Source organism: Hemiscyllium ocellatum, chromosome 19 (assembly GCF_020745735.1).
Source record: "Hemiscyllium ocellatum isolate sHemOce1 chromosome 19, sHemOce1.pat.X.cur, whole genome shotgun sequence".
Classification (NCBI taxonomy): domain Eukaryota; kingdom Metazoa; phylum Chordata; class Chondrichthyes; order Orectolobiformes; family Hemiscylliidae; genus Hemiscyllium; species Hemiscyllium ocellatum.
Window position 1 is genome coordinate 35,315,654 of NC_083419.1, and position 21,787 is coordinate 35,337,440.

The following is a 21,787-nucleotide window of genomic DNA, read 5'->3' on the forward strand; positions in this document are numbered from 1 at the left end:
ATCATGACTCCCATGTCTGGTCAGAATATTATTGAAATCAGTCATTTTCTTGGCTAACATGCGGACTGCAGAGCCTTTTTAATTGTGTAAACACAGAGTGAATTTTCCTGGTGTGCAAGAGTGTAAGGTGCCTTCCTGCATTTAAACTCTATGACCACTTGCTCATTCTCAGCCTAAACATTCCCTCAGGCACACCTCAGACACAGTATCAGTTGTAAATAACATGATCTTTAAAATAGTTACGCATATTTACCTAAAAAGGAAGGCACTATTGTTTATAAAAAGTGTTTGCCCATCTTAAGTTATGGTTCTGTGGGAAAGATCTTCCACAGCTATCACAGAGTGGTGGTTGATAGGAAATGTTCATCCAGGAGTTCAGTTACTGGTGAAGTACCACAAGGATTTGTTTTGGGGCCACTGCAGTTTGTCACTTTTATAAATGTCCCAGATGAGGTCGTGGAAGGATGAGTTAGTAAATTTGTGGATGACACTAAGGTCGGTGGAGATGTAGATAGTGCTGAAGGATGTTGCAGATTACAGAGGGACATAGATAAGCTGCAGAGCTGGGCTGACAGGTGGTAAATGGAGTTAAACGCGGAAAAGTATGAGGTGATTCACTTTGGAAGGAGCAACAGGAAGAAAGAGTACTGGGCTAATGGTGAGATTGTTGACAGTGTAGATGAGCAGACAAATCTGTGTCCATGCACACATGTCCCTGAAATTTGCCACCCAATTGATAGGGTTGTTAAGAAGGCATACAGTGTGTTAGCTTTTATTGGTAGAGGCATTGAGTTTTAAAGCCACGAGGTCATGCTGCAGCTGTACAAAACCCTGGTCGGCCGCACTTGGAGTATTGCATACAGTTCTGGTCACACATTATAAGAAGGATGTGGAAGCGTTGAAAAGGGTGCAGATGAAATTTACTAGGATGTTGCCTGATATGAAGGGAAGGTCTTATGAGGAAAGGCTGAGGGACTTGAGGCTGTTTTCATGAGAGAGAAGAAGGTTGAGAAGTGACTTAATTGAGATATACAAGATAATCAGAGGATTAGATAGGGTGGACAGTGAGAGCCTTTTTCCTCAGATGGTGTTGACTAGCATGAGGGGATGTGGCTTGAAATTGAGTGGTGGTAGCCATCAGACAGATGCCAGAAGTACTTTCTTTTCTCAGAGAGTAGTTGGGGTGTGGAATACACTGGCTGCAACAGAGTAGATGTGCCAACTTTAAGAGCATTTAATGGTCATTGGATAAACATATGGATGAAAATGGAATAGTGTAGAATAGATAGGCTTCAGGTTGGTTTCACGGATCAGTGCAACATTGTGGGCCGAAGGGCCTGTACTGCACTCTAATGTTCTATGTTCTATCAGCTTTGCTGTACTTTGGAATGGATGATCTATGGTAGTACTGCTTAGATTTCAGGTTGTGAGATAGACACATATGCAATAGAATATTTGTTTGCTACTGTTAACAAGATTCCTGTCTCATTGTATTTCCAAAAGCAATTGTACGATTTATAGTATTATTTCCCAGTTCATAATTGACCACCTCAATATAGTTGCCTCTGCTGGTCATTTAGTTATTGGCCACCATCCTGTTTCATCTTGAATCTCACTGTCTAGTAATGCTGCTGTATGTAGAGAAGCGTGAATGTCTGCATTTGTGATTGGTGACATGAGGGCAACTCATTTTTTTCAGGAGTTCTCTCTTTTTGAGATGTCCTGATGAAGATGTTGAATATTTTTCTCTTCATCTGCTTGTTGCCTGATGGCTTTTGCACAAAATAAGCTACCAGTTGTTGGTTTGAAGCTTGTATGTCATCTTTCATGTTCACATCACTATGGAAATCATTCCATAAGAAAATACTTGTAAGCTTCCTAATTCAGCACCTTTCCACTGCCCTGGCCAAAGTTATAATGCTTTCCTCTTGGTGGTTATCAACTATGGGTGTAAGGACATGCTTGAATCATACAATTCCATTGGCAGCTTGACTGCCAAGTCATGGGTGAATCCTTCAACAGTCTTTCCTGATGTTAGCAAGTTTTGAGAAGATTTGTAGCTCAGGTTGAGGTTCTGGATATAGTTTTGCTCGCTGAGCTGGAAGGTGCATTTTCAGACGTTTCATCACTAGACTAGGTAACAGCATCAGTGAGCCTTCGGATGAAGCATCGTTGGTATGGCCACTTTCTATTTTTGTGTTGAGGTTTCCTTGGGTTGGTGATGCCATTTCCTATTTTGTATTTTGTCCTTTTCCGCGACCATGTATGAAAAATAAAGGAAGGTACTGTTAATGTGTTAATATACTGCAAGTTTCCAACACATTAGTTTCAGAAAACATGGGGACACAGTTTAAGGATAGTGAGTAGGCATACAGACTGAGAGGAGGAAAAGTTTCTTCACCCAGAGTGTGGTGGGCCTGTGGAATTCTCTGGCACAGAATATGGTTCGGGCTAATACATTGAATGTTTTCAAGGAGATACATAGATATATTTCTTGGTGTTAAAAGGACTTAAAGGGTACGAGGCAAAAGCAAGAACAGGATACTGAGCTGGATGATCAGCCATGATGCTGTTGAAAGGCAGAGCAGGCTTGAAGGGCTGAATGGCCTACTCTGGTTTGGATTTTTCTGTTTCAATATCTGTTAAATGATAGCCTCAATATTAAGCATGACTATTTCTCGTCTCCACTATGTATTTCCAAACTTAAAATGGAATTTTCCAATCCCAGAAGAGAGATTGCACCTTAATTTTGGGGGAGATGAATGTGTATCAGGAAGCTGCTGATTTCCTGAATTAAGTTCTGGGTTGGATGGCCCAGGCTCAACTTTTCTGTCCACTGACAATTGACGCTCTTCTAGCTGCAAATATCTCTGCTCAAGCTGGGGTAAGTGAGACAAGTAAACTCATGTGGGGCTACCTGTCAGTTGGGGGCAAGGTGGATATACATTCAAAGGATTGGCTGATAGGCAAGGATTGGCTAGCCTGCCCTTTCTTCCAAATCCACTGCCACTACACACCCCTCCAACCCGAACCCAAAAATGCCATTGCAGCCAAATAAAACACTTGGTCCTTGCAATATTGGTGGTTGTTGTGGCAGCAGCAAATCTTCTCTATGATGTTGCCAAGTGCAAGAGCTGCTGGTCACTGATTGACTGGCTGGGCAGGATATCTTCACTGTACACATGATTTCAGAGGTGCTGCCTGATTGGAGGAGGATATTGTGGGCCTTGCTCTCAAGCGTTTGCTCCACCATTTCATCACCATTTGAGCAAGACACCTGACGAAAGCAAACAATTCCAATTCTGGTATGTTTGTTTTTCATAGACAGGATCTGCCTGTAAGATAAACGTTAAAACATTGGAGAGTCTTTAATTCAGTGATCTGAAAATTTGTTAAAAGGCAATTTGTGTGTGTGTGTGTGTGTGTGTGTGTGTGTGTGTGTGTGTGTGTGCGCGCACATTTGTTAAATCACCAAACCACATTGCAGATCTGATGTTCCTTTAACAGCAGAGTAGAATCTTTTATCTTTGATGATCAAGTGAAGGGGGCAGAGTTGGTTGTGATCATCTGGACTAGCTAATGTGGGTAATTTCTTTCTGGTGAATTTTATTTAGCAGTTCTTGTGAGAACAGACATGGCGAGTTATTAGAGAGAAATGAAGTTCAGTGCTCCATGGTATGTTGTGACCTTAATAACCCCTTTCGGCTTCTGTGCAGTGGGTAAACTCCATTGAATGGGAAAGGAAGAGTTTGAAGAGAAAGGTAGAGGGAAATGTATTTTGCAATTTCTGAATTCTCCTTTCGCATTTTCACATAAACAAAGTTATGCATCATTTACAAATTAAATAAAATTTCTAATTAAATTATAAATGATGGGGGATATCTAAGTATGCTGACAGTGTGGCAGGCAGGGCTGAACGTATTTGTTAAATAAAAGTTGTGATCTGCATCCAAGAGTTGAGATTGAACAATATTGTTTAGTGAGTTCCCCAGTACTCTCAAGATAATTATTTTTATTTAAGTGTTGTCAGAGTGGCTTTTTAATTATATGTAATAAAATTAGAAACAAAATCATTTATTTTCAGTGGTCATGTGAAGTAAGCACATTGAGGAGACTTCATCTTGATTGTTTATGCTTCATCAGGTTTGAAACAAAACAAAATTTAAAATTCAATGCATTTAAAACCAAATGGTAATTATGAGTATTCTGTCGCATTCACACAGTGGAATCTGAAATTCCTCATGTTCCGTTGATCTCCAACTCTGATTTTAGTGGAAGACGGGTGGATTGCCAATGGAAATGACAGTTTATCCAGTTGTGTTAAGAATTAAACCATAAACTGGACACCCATTACTTAGGCAGTCAATCGGATGATTTGTAACTGAAGGAATAGGGAGCTCAGACAGTGTCCACTTCTAACGCCCCAAGAGAGAGTCAAGATTGTTTTTTTTTCCCACTCAACAGTCAGGGGTGAGTATCATTTTGGATGGAACTCTGGCAGTAAAGCTTGTACCCTCCACCCCATGTTATTGCAATACCCTCTCATTGACCCTAAAGGACATCATCTGGTGTGCTGTCAGCCAGGAACATAGCCTGAGCAAGTATTTTGATGAATAACTTTTTTAGATAAATCATATACTTTTTAATTCCTTTTTGAAATTATGTGTTCCATTTTGTTTTAGGTGCAATACTGAAAGTGAATGGTACCAAATACATGAAAATATTATCAAGAAGTTAAATGCCCGGTACAATTTGACAAGCTCAAATGCTGGTGAGTGAAAAATTTTAATGCTTTGGGTCACACAATAAGGATATTTCCATGGTGTGGATTAGGAATGCATTATATGGCATTCTGAATGTACATTGTGTTGGAGCATTGATATTTAACTTCTATTACATAAGCAGAAGTAAGATTTTTAGCATCCTTCTTGAAAAAAAATTGTAAGAGACAGAAACATTTTATTTTGCAATTACAACTACAATATTCCCTCATGAAGGAATGTAACATAGACTTTCTGGTTTACTTCTTGAACAGAATATTAGTGATCAATAATGCTTTAATATTGGCATTCAGTACATTCAGTGAATGTATATATTACATGTCCACACTTTTGTAAAGTCCTTTGCAATAGCTTTTAATGTGCTAATCTCTTGGGTGGAATTGCTTGTTGTAAGCTTCAGTATGGAAGGGCAAAGTGTGTCTGCACAGGCCTATTGTCCTTTGTTCTTTGTTTTGTCACCTCCAAATCTCCATTATTTATCACCTAGAAGGACAAGGATAGCAGAAATATGGGAAAAGCACCATCAACAAGTTGCTGTCCAAGTTGCATTCTACCCCTGATATAGAACTGTATTGTACTTCACTGCTGGAATATTCTGGAATGCCTTCTTTCTATTGGTGCTTTGGGTGTAACTACAATGGACTGCACCAGTATTAAAATGCAGCTCAACATCACATTTTTCAAGATGCATTGAGGATGGGCAAACCCACAAACCCAAGAATGTTGTTTTTTTCTTAACTCATGGAATGTAGGCATCTCTAGCTCAGCCAGCATTTATTGCCCATCCCTAATTGCCCAGAGGGCAGTTAAGAGTCAACCGCATTGTTGCGGGTCTGAAGTCACATGTAAGCCAAACTAGGTAAGGATGGCAGCTTTTTTCCTTAAATGGCATTAGTGAACCAGTTGAATTTTTCTAACAATCAACAATGGTTTCATGGTCATCATTAGACTCTTAATTCCAATTTCTTTATTAAATTCAATTTCCACCATCTGCCATGTCAAGATTTCAACGCAGGTCCCCGAGCATTACCTAGGTTTCTGGATTAATAGTCCAGTGATCATACCAGTAGGTCATTGCCTCCTAGAATGCCTAACAAACAAAATTGTTATCAAACTCAGGACAAGACTGCTGTACTGCATAATGCTCTGTCATATTTTTTGTATGAAATGGTTTAGGTCAGTCTCAACCGACCTACCAGTTTGTATAGGTCCACCCTTCAAATGTGTGCTAAGTCAGTACTGGAGGCAGAAGCCCCTTACTCTCTTCCCCTGCCACTGTAGAAAGAGGTGGTCCCCTCATGTGTGAGAAAGGTCCACAAATGTGTGGAGCAGAGGGGTATTTACTTTGCAGTTGGCTGTGTTATACTTCGAGGTGTACTTAATATTGACAGTGGTTACCTCATTTAGAAAATCAGTGAAGAACATTCTTGAACATAAAATTTGATTAAGAATAATATCAAAGACACACTTCTATGGAACATTTCACGAATATGAGCAAAACATGTTTTTTTGTTGAAAGGCTAATTTTGTTTCGATGAACAAACAAGGTTATCACAGTGGGGGGAAGGGAGGAATGAAGAGAAAACTGTCATATAGTAATGAATGTGGCTGGGAATTTGTTATGGTGTATAATTAAAAAGTAAAGGCTGGACTAAATACAGCTCTGCTGTTTTGCTACAAATTCAGTATCTAGCAATTGGCACATTTGGGAATCTGTTATAGGTCAATAACTAAGAACAAGTGATTTACTTGGAGTTTGGGTTTAACATCCATGAAATGGTAACATGGTGTATTTATTATTGACAATATAAAGCAGCAGAAACAGCTTCCACAATGGGCTCCATGGCAACAATTTAGAAAGCTTTCATTTGTTCTCAAAAGGGATGGAATCCACTGAAACAGTGTTGTGCGCTCTGCAAGTATAATGTCTCTGCTCCTTTCCGTTTGGAAGGGACATAACATTGTTTTGAATAACTTGAAACAAAGAACCCTGCGCTGCTGATGAACATCCGTGTGATCATTTTTTATTGGGTCTTGTTGTTCTTGAGGGGAACCATTCTTGAACAATGGCTTCTACTATGCTGTTTATCTTTTATACATGCAGAGCTAAAATTACTTCGAAATTTTCTGCACATATTGTTTCCGGTCTGCATTTTTCAATTGTTAATAGTTTAAAACTGCACTTCTTTATCATAGTATGATAAAGCACAGAATAGACTATGGCTCTTTGAGGTAAAAAAAACAATGACTGCAGATGCTGGAAACCAGATTTGGGATTAGTGGTGCTGGAAGAGCACAGCAGTTCAGGCAGCATCCGAGGAGCAATAAAATCGACGTTTCGGGCAAAAGCCCTTCATCAGGAATACAGGCAGAGAGCCTGAAGGGTGGAGAGATAAGCTAGAGGAGGGTGGGGGTGGGAAGAAAGTAGCATAGAGTACAATAGGTGAGTGGGAGAGGGGATCAAGATGATAGGTCAGGGAGGAGGGTGGAGTGGATAGGTGGAAAAGAAGATAGGCAGGTAGGACAAGTCATGGCGACAGTGCTGAGCTGGAAGATTGGAACTAGGGTGAGGTGGGGGAAGGGGAAATGAGGAAACTGTTGAAGTCCACATTGATGCCCTGGGGTTAAGTGTTCCGAGGCAGAAGATGAGGCATTCTTCCTCCAGGCATCTAGTGGTGAGGAAGTGGCGGTGAAGGAGGCCCAGGACCTCCATGTCCTCTGCAGAGTGGGAGGGGGTGTTAAAATGTTGGGCCATAGGGCGGTGTGGTTGATTGGTGCTGGTGTCCCAGAAATGTTCATTAAAGCGCTCTTCTAGGAGGCGTCCAGTCTCCCCAATATAGAGGAGACTGCATCTTGAGCAACGGATACAATAAATGATATTGGTGGATGTGCAGGTAAAACTTTGGAAGTGGAAGGCTCCTTTAGGGCCTTGGATAGAGGTAAGGGAGGTGGTGTCGGCGCAGGTTTTACAGTTCCTGCGGTGGCAGGGGAAGGTGCCAGGATGGGAGGATGGGCTGTCGGGGGGCATGGACCTGACCAGGTAGTCACGGAGGGAATGGTCTTTGTGGAAGGCGGAAAGGGGTGGGGAGGGAAATATATCCCTGGTGGTGGGGTCTCTTTGGAGGTGGCGGAAATGTCGGCTCTTTGAGCATGCTTTCTTTTGAATACTTTTCCCCTTCCCCTAACCCCTGCAGGGAGTGCTTTCCAGATCATGGCCCACTGTAATTAAATCAATTGATATGTCTCTTTTTCCTTTGTTAACTGGCTTTTAAAAATCTCCTCTGGTACTTTACAATTCTGTGAGGAAAAGCAATTCCTCCTTATTTACTCTATCCAAAGTCTTCAAGAATTTGAAACTTGAATCAATCAGGTGTTTTCATTTCCTTTGCTCTGTGGAGAATGACTCTGTTTGCTCTAGAGTTGGCACATAACTGAAAATCTTTTCTTCCAATGAATCTTGTCTGCATCCTCTCTGAGACCTTGACATCCTTCCTGAGCTGTGGCGCCTGGGAATGGACTGTAAGTTGGCTGGAAGGTCAATCAGTGTTTTGTAAAATTTTAGCATAGCTTCCGTGCTTTTAAGTTGTTGTCTCTTATTATAAAGCCAAGGATCCCATGTGCCTTTTTGACAGCCTTCTCAACTTGTCATGTCATCTTCGAAGACTTGTGTATGCTCCTGCATTTCTTTTAGAATTGCAGCACTTTGTTTTGTTTCTAGGTAAAAACAATGACTGCAGATGCTGGAAACCAGATTCTGGATTAGTGGTGCTGGGGAAGCACAGCAGTTCAGGCAGCATCCGAGGAGCAGTTTCTAACATACCCCCTATTTTCCATATTGGCTGTGCAGATGTTTGAGGCCTGTCAGTGTTTTAAAAGTGATTTCCAGAACCGAAAGTCAATGTCTAACACCAACTGCTGTGCATGGAACAGCAGAGAAACTGCGTGTGTGCACAGCCGGACAGCTTAGAGGGGCATTAATTGCATCTGTCATGTACCTTCACATTTCATCCCTTTATATAATCCTGAAGTCTGTTACTGTCCTCCACATAGAGTCATAGAGATGTGCAGCATGGAAACAGACCCTTCAGTCCAACCATCCATGCCGACCAGATATCCCAATCCTAACTAATCCCATTTGCCAGCACTTGGCCCATTTCCTTCCAAACCCTTCCTATTCATATACACATCCAGATGCCATTTAAATGTTGTAATTGTCCCAGCCTCCACCACTTCCTCTGGCAGCTCATTCTATACATGCACCACTCTCTGGACTGATTAAATGTGAAGAACCTATCATGTAGGAATAGGTTGAAGTAAAGTATAGGAGCAGGTGGGGGCCATTCAGTTCCCTCCACCATTAATAAGATCATGGCTGAACTGATATTCCTCAACTCCATTTTCTTGCTTTGTCCCCATAACCCTTGATTCCTTAATGATTTCAAGTCTGTCTATCTTAGTCTTGAATACACTGAACATTCAGCCTTGACAAACCTCAGCAGAAAAATGTTCCACAATCTCACCATTATAAGGGAAACAAAATCCTTCCCATCTGTTTTCAAAGAGTGACTCCTTACTCTTATTACCTTGTCTGGTCCTAACACACTCTAACAACGAGTTAACTACATCTCCACATTTACCCTGTCTAGCCCCCAGGAATCTCACATTTCGTTAAGGTCTCTTTTCATTCTTCTAAATGCAATGAGTACAAATCCAACCTGCTGTACTACTCCTGATAAGAAAATCCATTCATACTCTGAATCAACCTAGTGAACCTTCTCTGGACTGCCTCCAGTGCTAGCATATCATTCCTCAGATACGAGGACCAAATTTCACGGTATTTCAATTGTGATCCTGTTTAGTTTCAGCAGGATCCCATACCCCTCTTCCCTTTGAACTAAAAGTCTTGGCTTTTCCTATTACCCACTGAGCTCAGATGCTAACTTGTTATTATTCATGGACCATGACCCTTTGTGCTGCAGCTTTCTGCAGTCTTTATCCATTGTTTGTATTCATCCTGCCAAATGCATAACTTCACATTCTTTCTCGTTATATTCCATCTGCTGAGTTTTTGAATACAGGGTTAACTTATTTATATTCCTCCATATACTACTTGTCATCGTCACTACAGTACTTGCTTCTCATCTATTGAATCATCTGCAAACATGGCGATAGCACCTTCATTAACCAAATGATCAATATATACAGTAAATAAATGTGGTCACAACAGTAATCCCTATGGCATTGTCAGTTACAAGTTGACATCCCAAAAATGATACCTTTATCCTCGATTTATGTTTGTATACTACCCCCCATAATGGGCTCTTAAGTAGCCTAATGTACAATACATTAGCAAGTGCCTTTTGGAAATCTTGAGTAAAACTGTTGCATACAAAACCGGACTGGTTTGTACCAGTGCACAATATCTTGCATGTCTTGCCGCTTAAGTTCAGTGAGCTAATGAAGTACTTTTTAATGATAATAGTTTAATGATGGTACTTTTTCTGTTGACTACAATACAAAAGGAGAACAGCATTGCTGAACTGGTATTGAATGGTAACTACTGCAAACATTTTTCATGCACAACTTGTTAATAATAAACATGTTTGGCTCAACTGGAGAGCTCCCTGTTCCCTCCTCACTTAACATTACTCTGAAGTTTGGGAAGCCATAGCTCTCAACTTACTTTAATACAGATCCATGCTATTGTTTGTTACACTGCAGTTCATCAAATATATTGTTGTTGATACAAACTGACTAAGATAATGTATTCTTTGCAATGCATGCCACCAATTTGATAACTTCCAGAGCACTAATTTACCATCATAGTACATAATCACGTCATGTGCCACAGAATCAGAGTTGTTGTGGCGCAGACAGAGGCCATTCACCTATCATACCTGCACTGGCCCTTTAAACGAGCATCATTGCCTAGTGCCAATCTCCTCCTTTTTCCCCATGCTCTCGCACACTGTTTATTTTGAAATAATCATATAATGCCCTCTTGAAAGTGTCAATTGCCTCCACCAAATTTCTAGGCAGTGCTTTCCAAACCCTAACTGCTTGCTGGATAAGAAAATGATGTTTTCTCACAACACCCTTGTACCTACTGCACACACCTAATGCCTTCTCATTCTTCTTCCTTTTACTTTTCCCTGTCTACTCAGTCCAGCCCACTCATAATTAGATCATGAGTTAACTGAAACAATCATTTTTTTCCTGTTTACGCTGACCAATATTTTTGCCTCTCTTTAGTCGAAATCTGAGGTGATACTTTAGAGTGAATATCTTCCTTGGTTTATTCAATTAATGTAAATAAATGATTTAATGCCAAATTCGAATGAAATGGTGTACACGTTATTAAGAAATGAAATTGTGATGAAAATTTATAACATTTATTATTATTTGGGTTCTCATGTAGAGTTAAATGGGATTTTGCTTTTTAGTTATAGAGTCATAGAGTCACAGAGATGCATAGCATTGAAACTGATCCTTCGGTCCAACCCGTCCATGCAACCAGATATCCCAACCAAATCTAGTCCCACCTGCCAGCACCCAGCCCATATCCCTCCAAACCCTTCTTATTCATATACCCATCCAAATGCCTCTTAAATGTTGCAATTGTACCAGCCTCCACCACTTCCTCTGGGCAGCTCCTTCCATACACTTACCACCCTCTGTTTGAAAAAGTTACCCCTTAGGTCTCTTTTATATCTTTCCCTTCTCACCCTAAACCTATGCCCTCTAGTTCTGGACTCCCTGACCCCAGGGAAAAGACTTTGTCCATTTATCCTATCCATGCTCCTCATAATTTTGTAAACCTCTATACGGTCACCGCTCAGCCTCCGACGCTTCAGGGAAAACAGCCCCAGCCTGTTCAGCCTCTCCCTGTAGCTCAGATCCTCCAACCTTGTAAATCTTTTCGAACCCTTTCAAGTTTCACAACATCTTTCTGATAGGAAGGGGACCAGAATTGCATGCAATATTCTGAGAGGGACCTAACCAATGTCCTGTACAGCCGCAACATGACCTCTCAACTCCTGTACTCAATACTCTGACCAATAAAGGAAATATACCAAACGCCTTCTTCACCATCCTATCTACCTGTGACTCCACTTTCAAGAAGCTATGAACCTGCACTCCAAGGTCTCTTTCTTCAGCAACACTCCCTAGAACCTTCCCATTAAGTATATAAGTCCTGCTAAGATTTGCTTTCCCAAAATGCAGCACCTCGCGTTTATCTGCATTAAACTCCATCTGCCACTTTTCAGCCCATTGGCCCATCTGATGAAGATCCTGTTGTAATCTGAGGTAACACTCTTCACTGTCCACTACACCTCCAATTTTGGTGTCATCTGCAAACTTACGAACTGTACCTCTTATGCTCACATCCAAATCATTTATGTAAATGACTAAATGTAGAGGGCCCAGCACCAATCCTTGTGGCACTCCACTGGTCACAGGCCTCCAGTCTGAAAAACAACCCTCCACCACCACCCTCTGTCTTCTACCTTTGAGCCAGTTCTGTATCCAAATGGCTAGTTCTCCCTGTATTCCATGATCTAACCTTGCTAATCAGTCTCCCATAGGGAACCTTGTCGACCGCCTTACTGAAGTCCATATAAATCATATCTACTGCTCTGCCTCATCAATCTTCTTTGTTACCTCTTCAAAAAACTCAATCAAGTTTATGAGACATGATGTCCCACGCACAAAGCCAGGTTGACTATCCCTAATCAGTCCTTGCCTTTCCAAATACATGTACATCCTGTCCCTCAGGGTTCCCTCCAACAACTTGCCCACCATTGAGTTCAGGCTCACCGGTCTATAGTTCCCTGGCTTGTCTTTACCGCCATTCTTAAACAGTGATTCTATGAAGGTGATTTTTAAGTGTCAGAAATGTTTTTCCGAAACAACGTTTCTAGCGTGATTTCAAGTAAGTGTCTAGATGAGCTACTGGGAGAGATAGTGCTGAAGTGTTTTAAGTTACACTTGTAAGAAGCATGTTCAGTTCAGAGGAAGAAAAGATCCACACCAGCTGAAGGGCAGCCAAAGTTTCAGCCATCTCCAGGCTGAACATAAGTCTGAAGCTGTTTCAGCAGGCCAAGTCGAGAGGACTGGGAAAGAACTTGTTTTCTTGGAGTTAAGTGAGCAAACTTCTGAGTTAGTCTATGCCATGTCTGTGTCCGGGAAGAGGTACAGTAACAGAATCCTCGCTAGGGAATGTGCAGAAATTTGCCAAAATGAAATTCAGGAGATTTCATAATTTGAATAGTTACTGGTGAGGATAGGAAGGATAATTCACAGGAATGATGACATGTATAAAGGCTATTGCTGGGAAAATGGATTGAATACTTTTTTTGTTTATGATAAGAATTTTCCAAATTATTACATATACACGCAACTTTGTTTTTTTCCATTTATTTTGTCACTAGCACATGGGTAGCCATTTGTGAAGATGTTCAATGACTGACCATGAGGGTAACCAAATTACCAAGTAAAATGAAAATAAAACAAAGATCTGCGAATGCTGGCAATCTGGAACAAAAGCAGAAATTGTTGGCAAAAGTAATTTGGGGGAAAAAGCAGAGTTAACATTTCAATCCAGTGACCTTCCATCAGAAAAGCTCAGATTCTGATGCAGAGCGACTGGATTAGAAATGTTAGCTCAGCTTTCTCACCACAGATTGTGCCAGACCTGCTGAGTTTATCTAGCAATTTCTGTATTTGTTACAAAATAAAACTTGTGGCTTATCAAGCCAGGTTTCACTCTGGAGTCTAACTTGGCCTCCTTGCCATTAGCTGGGGTCAGAAGAAAGTGGGCATTAGAAGCATGAAGATAACTGTCACATTTGTTGATAGTTGTTATTTGATGTGATATTGACATCGGTAACGAACCGGGACAAGTGATAGGCTTCTTAGTGGGTGAGCATTTTGGTGATGGTGACCACAATTCTGTGACTTTCCCCTTGGTTATGGAGAGAGATAGGTGTGTGCAACAGGGTATGTTTTACAATTGGGGGAAGGGTAAATATGATGTTGCAAGACAGGATCTGAGGAGCATAAGTTGGGAGCATAGGCTGTCAGGGAAGGATGTCATTGAAATGTGGAACATTTTCAAGGAACAGATACGGCGTGTCCTTGATATGTATGTATCTATCAGGCAGGAAAGAGATGGTCGTGTGAGAGAACCTTGGTTGACGACCGAGGTTGAATGTCTAGTAAAGAGGAAGAAGGAGGCTTACATAAGGTTGAGGAAACAAGATTCAGACAGAGCATTAGAGGGATACAGGATAGCCAGGAGGGAGCTGAAGAAAGGGATGAGGAGAGCTAAGAGAGGGCATGAAAAATCTTTGGCGGGTAGGATCAAGGATAACCCCAAGACCTTTTATGCATATGTGAGAAACATGAGAATGACAAGAACAAGGGTAGGTCCGATCAAGGACAGTAGTGGGAGACTGTGTATGGAGTCGGAAGAGATAGGAGAGGTCTTGAATGAGTACTTTTCTTCAGTATTTATAAATGAGAAGGGCCGTATTGTTGAAGAGGAGAGTGTGAAACAGACTGGTAAGCTAGAGGAAATACTTGTTAGGAAAGAAGATGTGTTGGGCATTTTGAAAACTTGAGGATAGACAAGTCCCCTGGGTCTGAGGGGACATATCCTGGGATTATGTGGGAAGCATGAGAGGAAATTGCAGAACCATTGGCTATGATCTTTTCGTCTTCACTGTCAATGGGGGTGGTACCAGGGGACTGGAGAATGGTGAATGTTGTGCCCCTGTTCAAAAAAGGGAGTAGGGATAACCACGGGAATTACAGGCCAGTTAGTCTTTCTTCGGTGGTAGGCAAAGTAATGGAAAGGGTACTGAGGGATAGGATTTATGGGTATCTGGAAAGACACTGCTTGATTAGGGACAGCCAGCAAGGATTTCTGAGGGGTAGGTCTTGCCTTCCAAGTCTTATTGAATTCTTTGAGGAGGTGACCAAGTATGTGGATGAAGGTAGAGCAGTGGATGTAGTGTACATGGATTTTAGTAAGGCATTTGATAAGGTTCCCCATGGTAGGCTTATGCGGAAAGTCAGGAGGCGTGGGATAGTGGGAAATTTGGCCAGTTGAATAGAGAACTGGCTAGCCGGTCAGTGGTGGTAGATGGTAAATATTCAGCCTGGAGCCCAGTTACAAGTGGCATTCCGCCGAGATCAGTTCTGGGTCCTCTGCTGTTTATAATTTTTATTAATGACTTGGAAGAGGAAGTCAAAGGGTGGGTCAGTAAATTTGCAGACGATACGAAGATAGGTGGAGTTGTGGATAGTGAGGAGGGCTGTTGTCAGCTGCAAAGGGACTTAGATATGATGCAGAGCTGGGCTGAGGAGTGGCAGATAGAGTTCAACCCTGTCAAGTCTGAGGTTGTCCATTTTGGAAGGACAAATAAGAATGCTGAATACAGGGTTAACGTTAGGGTTCTTAGTCAGGTGGAGGAGCAGAGGGATCTTGGGGTCTATGTTCATAGCTCTTTGAAAGTTGCCACTCAGGTCGATAGAGCTTGTGAGAAGGCCTATGGTGTATTAGCGTTCATTAGCAGAGGGACTGAATTCAAGAGTCATGAGGTGATGTTGCAGCTGTACAGGACCTTGGTAAGGCCACATTTGGAGTAGTGTGTGCAGTTCTGGTCACCTCATTTTAGGAAATATGTGGGAGCTTTGGAGAGGGTGCAGAGGAGATTTACCAGGACGTTGCCTGGAATGGAGAATAGATCGTACGAGGATAGGTTGAGAGTGCTAGGCCTTTTCTCATTGGAATGGCAAAGGATGAGGGGGTGACTTGATAGAGGTTTATAAGATGATCAGGGGAATAGATAGAGTAGACAGTCAGAGACTTTTTCCCCGTGTACAACAGAGTGTTCCAAGGGGACATAAATTTAAGGTGAAGGGTGGCAGGTACAGGGGGGATGTTAGGGGTAGATTCTTTACCCAGAGAGTGGTGGGGGCATGGAATGCGCTGCCTGTGGGAGTGGTAGAGTCAGAATCATTGGTGACCTTTAAGCGGTAGTTAGATAGGTACGTGGATAGATGCTTAAGCTAGGACAAATGTTCGGCACAACATTGTGGACCGATGAGCCTGTTCTGTGCTGTATTGTTCTATGTTCTATGTTCTAACATTCATGAGATGGATAGCATAACTTTGTTCCAGTTATAATATCAGTATATTTTAACACAACTTGTCGTCCTTTTGCAAATGTTAAGATGTGGTGAAAATGTTTTTTTTCAAGCTTTCAAGAAAAATCTGCAGGTTAAGGTGGAATTAGTTTTATTTGAGTCTTAAAACGTCATGTATATTCACGTGACCCTCGGGTTATACTAGATTCTTACAAAATGAAGTTCAGTTTTGCTCAAAAAGGTGGGTACATATACATTTGTTTCTTAAGCAGTATCATTTGCCTCCAAACATGCATTTTTCCCTAGTTCCTCAAAATCTAATTTACATTGTGATCACTGGATTTATAAATATCACTGGAATGTCTAAATAAAATTATCTGAGTTGCCTTCCATCATGGCAACTCATTTCTACTTTTCTCACGTTTCAGTCTTCAAATGTCTGTTCTTAACCCAGCTGTGTCGACCTCTATGCTTGATAACTTTAATGCATTTGCTTTTAAACCCCATCATGATCGGACCCCGTTCAATTTCCATAATTCTCTTCAGTCATGCATCCCTGCTTAGACTCCATGCTGTAGAACATATTGCTTCTTGTCCTTAATGTTTTCAGGGTGTTATTTGCAGCTACTGTTTCAGTCATTTATGTATTCCCTTTTTAGTTTGCTCACTAAATGCCTCCACTTTGCCACATACTGTCCTACTCTTATAATTCTAATTATAACCCTTTCTCTATTATGGTTTCTTCTGCTCTTGATTCTCATTAATTTATGTTTTGCCTGCATCGTTAAAGCTCTGTTTAATTAAGGATGTAAGGATTGCTGTAGAAAAATACATGTTGTACATGAAATCAAAATTTTTATTTTTGAAAAATTTAATTCCCTTCACCTGAAAAGAAAGAGGCATGCTAAACAGAGTGCTTAAGACCTAATTAAATTAAACCTTGAGGAAAGAGACACACAAGGTTATCTCATTTTATATGCCTGAAAATGACAAATTTCCTTTTTATTTGAGGTATTCATGTTTCTATGACTGGCGTGTAAGATGGATACACAAGGTGAAAACCCAGCTTGTAAGAGCCGGTGCTATATTTCTGCCACTACATATCTCACAAGTAATGCCACCTTTACGTTTTAAAGGGCCTATCAATAACTATTTAAGTTCACTCGCTGAACTTGAAGCTTTGTTTTCAAAAGTTACATACTTATCATCAACCTGAGCTACAAATCTTCTCAAAAATCACCTATCAATAAAAATTTCATAAAACAAACAGCATCCTGTGATCTTGAAACCGGGTCAGATTTTTCAAATGTTTTCAGTCTGGTCGTCTTATTTTCTGGATATGTGCCAAGCCTGGCAATATTCCTGTATCATTTTGGGAAAGAAAGAATAAAAACATTTTTAAGTGTTTCTCTCCCATCACCGGTTTCACCAAATTCAGAGAAAAACTTTTTTTAAAAATGCCATCAGGCTTTGTATTTCAATGTTATTATTTTTTCTTTGATTTATAATAAATTCAGTATGTTGAGTTATTTATTTATAATTTGCCATATGGTGAGGGACCAATTGCTGCTGTTCTGTGCTGTTTTCTGTTGATGGCCTGCGTGGAAGCCACCTTCAAGCTGAGACCACTCCATTGATTCCTGGAAGAGAAAATGTTGAACATTTGGTTTATTTGGCATCATGCATAATCAAGAAACGCAAGAAGACCCTGTGATTTAGAACAGGCTTCAAAACTCCAGTTAGGTTCAAACCAGCACATCAATGCATGAGCAGACAATATGCGACATTCTCGAGACCCGAGGCAAATGCATTTGTCCTACTAATTCCTGTTAATTTTTACTGAAATTTTGAGCAATCCAAAAACAGTGAACGTTGACCAGAATTTGATATGTGTATAGACTCTAGATTAGCTGTGACAATCTGACAGAAACTAATGGCTACTAATCATATATTATGGCAAATTCTCAGTCATATTTACTCAAGTTGGTTTTTTTATTTCCATATGTTCTGAGGGTCCGAGCTTCTTCTTCTTGCAAATACATACTGCTTGCTAGACACAGATGTCTTGATATAATACCTGCACCAACAATTTGTTTTTCCACTTCTGCATTACTTGGGGAATAGTTGAGCACTGAGCACTGGAAGCTTTCAGACTTTCTATGTTTTTTAACTTCAGAAAGTACTTAATTAGCTGCAAATGACTTTGCAATGTCTGCTGATTGTAGAAAGTGCTATATAAATTGAAGTCTTTCTTGTATTCATTGTGTTCCTAATTTTTCATGCTTGACGGCCTGTGTTGCTTTTCCTGTGTAAAGCTCTTTAGAATGTATTTTTGTTTGAAAAACAGGAACAAATACATTGGGAATAAACAAACATTAACTACTATTCCACATTCCGATCTCGAAAGATTTGAAATGTATCTTCAGCATCTTTATGTGGCTGGAGAAAATAGCAATTCACAGCACGGAAAGAGTCACAACAAATTTGTGCTGATTCTTAACTGGACCAACCTGAACCTAATCCATCCATCACTCCATAGCTCCATCCATCCAACCTGAGCCTAATCCATCCGTCACTCCATAGCTCGGTATCTTCCTCTATTTCAAGTGTTTATCTACTCTTGCATTCCATTTTGTAACAGTCTGAATTATTTCATGTGACAATGAATTCCATGCTCTGAAACGTCTCTGCAAACATTTTTTTTTCAAAATCTCTGATCACCTCTAAGGCATCATTTTAAGCTAATGAAACCTTGAAAAAAGTCAGTCTTTTCCTTCACACGCTGCATCAAAACTTTCAATGGGTTTAAAAAGCTTCAGGTGTCTCTGTTGCACAGAATGCTTGAGCTAAAACATGTTATAGCAGAGGAAGAGTAGAGTCTATCGAGTTTACCTTTGTAGGCTATCTGAAACAGCTACCCACTTCGCCACATTGCCTTGTACTATCCCAGTACTCACTTAATGCTGTTTCCAGCAGTTTTTGGAGTGAATTCTGGGTTTATGATGAAGTAGCATTTTCTGTTGGCATGTGGGGAAACTCAAAGGAATACGAAACTGAATGTCTGTATAATTTATCTTCTGCTTTCATATTGTAGCCTACACTATCTGAGCTCCATGTACCTTGTATGCTGTTTTGAAATATTAGTCTGCAGGATGAAGTGATGATTTAAATTTGTACCTTTAATACTGCTTTTGTCCTGGGAAGTGCTGATAGTGTGTGTACAACAGTCTTGTCAGGGATAGGATGTATTTTTAGTGCCCTCTTGTGCTTCCATGGTTGTAGGACCCTTCATGTATAATCAACATAATTGTTCCTAAAGCATTTTAAAATGTATTCATAGGAATAAAAACTGCTTTATGTTGTCCTGTGCTATTTTTGCACATTTGGGACTGTCTTCTGAGATACCAGCTGTTAATTACTTCAGAAAATCATTTGCACCTCTCTCATTTTTATGCTTCACCAGTGCTGCATCTTCTACAACACTAGGTTGTTGTGTTAGTGAAAGACTGGGTATTTGTGTCATTGATATAAATTAGAGTAGCACTAATACCTTTAATTACTAAAGCAAAACTACATGGTTCCTGTAAAATGTGACAAGAGCTGAATACACTAAAATGCAAAATTAATATTGGCTGAACTCCCATGTAAATAATTTCTTCTTTAATTTATACTTTTCCATTTTGTTATTGGAGAATATGTGCTGGCTCCTGACTGTTCTGATTGCCTAACTTTCCGGCCCTGCATGCTTGTGCTACTTCAAATTGTAAAATATATAGCATGCAAACCAATATTTTTAAATATTTGTTCTTGATTTGATGGGAACATCCAAGGAAGTAAGCAAGTAACTATAAAAGAACTGCAGTAAGAACATTAAGTTATAAACCATAGCTCCTCAAACCTGCCCATATTCAACAAAGCCATTGCTGATCTGGCCCAGACCTAAAGTACTCTTTCATTTTAGCTCAGCATAGCTATCAACTCTTTGATAATTTAAATATCCTTTAAATGTCCTTTTAAAATACTATCTGTAATCTAACCACCACAATTCCCTTGAGTAAAGAATTCCAGACAGTCACTGCCCTCTGGGAGAATAAATTCCTTTGCACCTCAGGTTTAAATGAAAGCTCCCTTATTCTCTAACTTTGTTCCCTGGTTTGAGATTTCTTGCAGTAGTTGAAACGTCTTCTTGACATCTACCTGTCAAGCCCCTTCAGAAACTTTGTATGTTTCAATACTTTTTACACTTCTAGACATTAATGAATGATGACCTAATAAATATTTAAGTCTGCAAGGTGTGTAATAAAAACAAAAAATGCAGAAAATTCCAGACTGATCTGATAGCATTCATTGAAAGGCAAAAAGGTAATGTTTCAGGTCCCTGACATTTATCTCTGAACTTTATCTTTGCTCCTTTTGTGCACAGTTTCTGTTAAAGCTATTAAAGCAATATTTTCCGTTTGATTACAGATTTCCAGCATCTGCCATATTTTGCTTTTGTGCTTTGGTTGCGCACGACTTGTCTGGAAACTTGAAAATGTTTGTGTTCTCACAACTTTATTGCTTTTATTGTTCTTTTCTTGAAAGAAACTGCACAGTTAAATTATAGATGGTTTCTGTTCCCACCTAATTCTTGACATTTTGCTTCAAAATGCCTTCAGTGGCTAAATTATCCCCATTGTGTTTCTGCTATTGTCCATAGATGAATGGTATAAATAATGGAGTGGAATTCTTAGGTTATGATGATCATGGAATTAGATAAAAGATCCTGTGAGTCTCTGGCATCTGTGCTTTTGGGAATCTTACAATCTAGGGAGAAGAATGCCTTTCATTCTACTATCCCAGGGAAAGTGGCAAAATTATTGACTTCAGTGGTAGATTTCTGCAGGCACAAAGTTTGATGTTAATATCCCTGTGACAGCTTAGATTGAGCCTCTTACATCTATCTACATTTGGTAGCGATGGACAATGTTGTTGCTGAAATGGAGATTACCTGGAGATCAGCTTTTGGTAAACAGTGCAAATCTGTCACTGCCTCTTGAAGTTCCTTACCTCTGATGCACCATACCAGGCCTTCCTTTGCTGGCACATACAGATTCTTAGAAGTAAACAGTTTTGAATCAGGATAATCTTGCCTGCTACTTCTCACCAACACAATAGTAAAGCTCCAACCAAAATGCCCAATTTATAGATTAGGAGTGATACATAACTGCGAATAGCTATTAAACCGAACTGATAATATCAGCTAAAACTCATAATTCAAAACTATAATAATTTTTGATATATATGACAAATCTCTAAATACCATTACGTTTCTAAAGTTTAAAAGTGATAGACTACCTGCTAAGAAGTGAATTGGACTTGGTTTAAGTAGGTGAAATGGATGCACGACATATTCCAGCAAGAATTGTAGAAGCTTGTACTTACATTTACTTACTTCACTTAGTCTCATCTGCCTTTTGCAGGAATACATGGCTGATGCTCTTTGGATGGAGATTGAGAATCTGGGATCTCCATTTGAAATCCAGAATAGCATGCCAGCATCGTGAAAATATTTAACACAATTGACAATGGTGATTAGATGTCTTCATGTACCAGCAAAGATTTTAAGTGCCTTAAGATGAAAAGAGGAAGGCAGAAAATTGTCACAAATACTGTATAACATTATGTATGAACAACAGAATTTCAAATGTTAAAACTTTAGTGAAGATCCACAGGGTGAGGAGTTTCACTGTTGTTTTCTTCCTGCAGTAACAGAATGTTCCATTTAATTATTCATAATATTTATTAACTAGCTACAGTAAATGACGTCTTGGGAATAAATATGTGGTTCCCTGATCTGTTTACGAATTTCA

The 21,787-nt window shown here is 40.0% G+C and overlaps 1 protein-coding gene across 1 annotated transcript in view; it reads left to right on the top strand.

Moving 5' to 3' along the window:
• The window catches only part of dock4 (dedicator of cytokinesis 4), a 458,861-nt gene that overhangs the window by 227,875 nt on the left and 209,199 nt on the right, over positions 1 to 21,787 (top strand). The window contains exon 12 of the mRNA XM_060839361.1: positions 4,683 to 4,771. Within this exon, the coding sequence (XP_060695344.1) occupies positions 4,683 to 4,771 (89 nt within the window). The remainder of the gene's footprint in view (positions 1 to 4,682; positions 4,772 to 21,787) is intronic.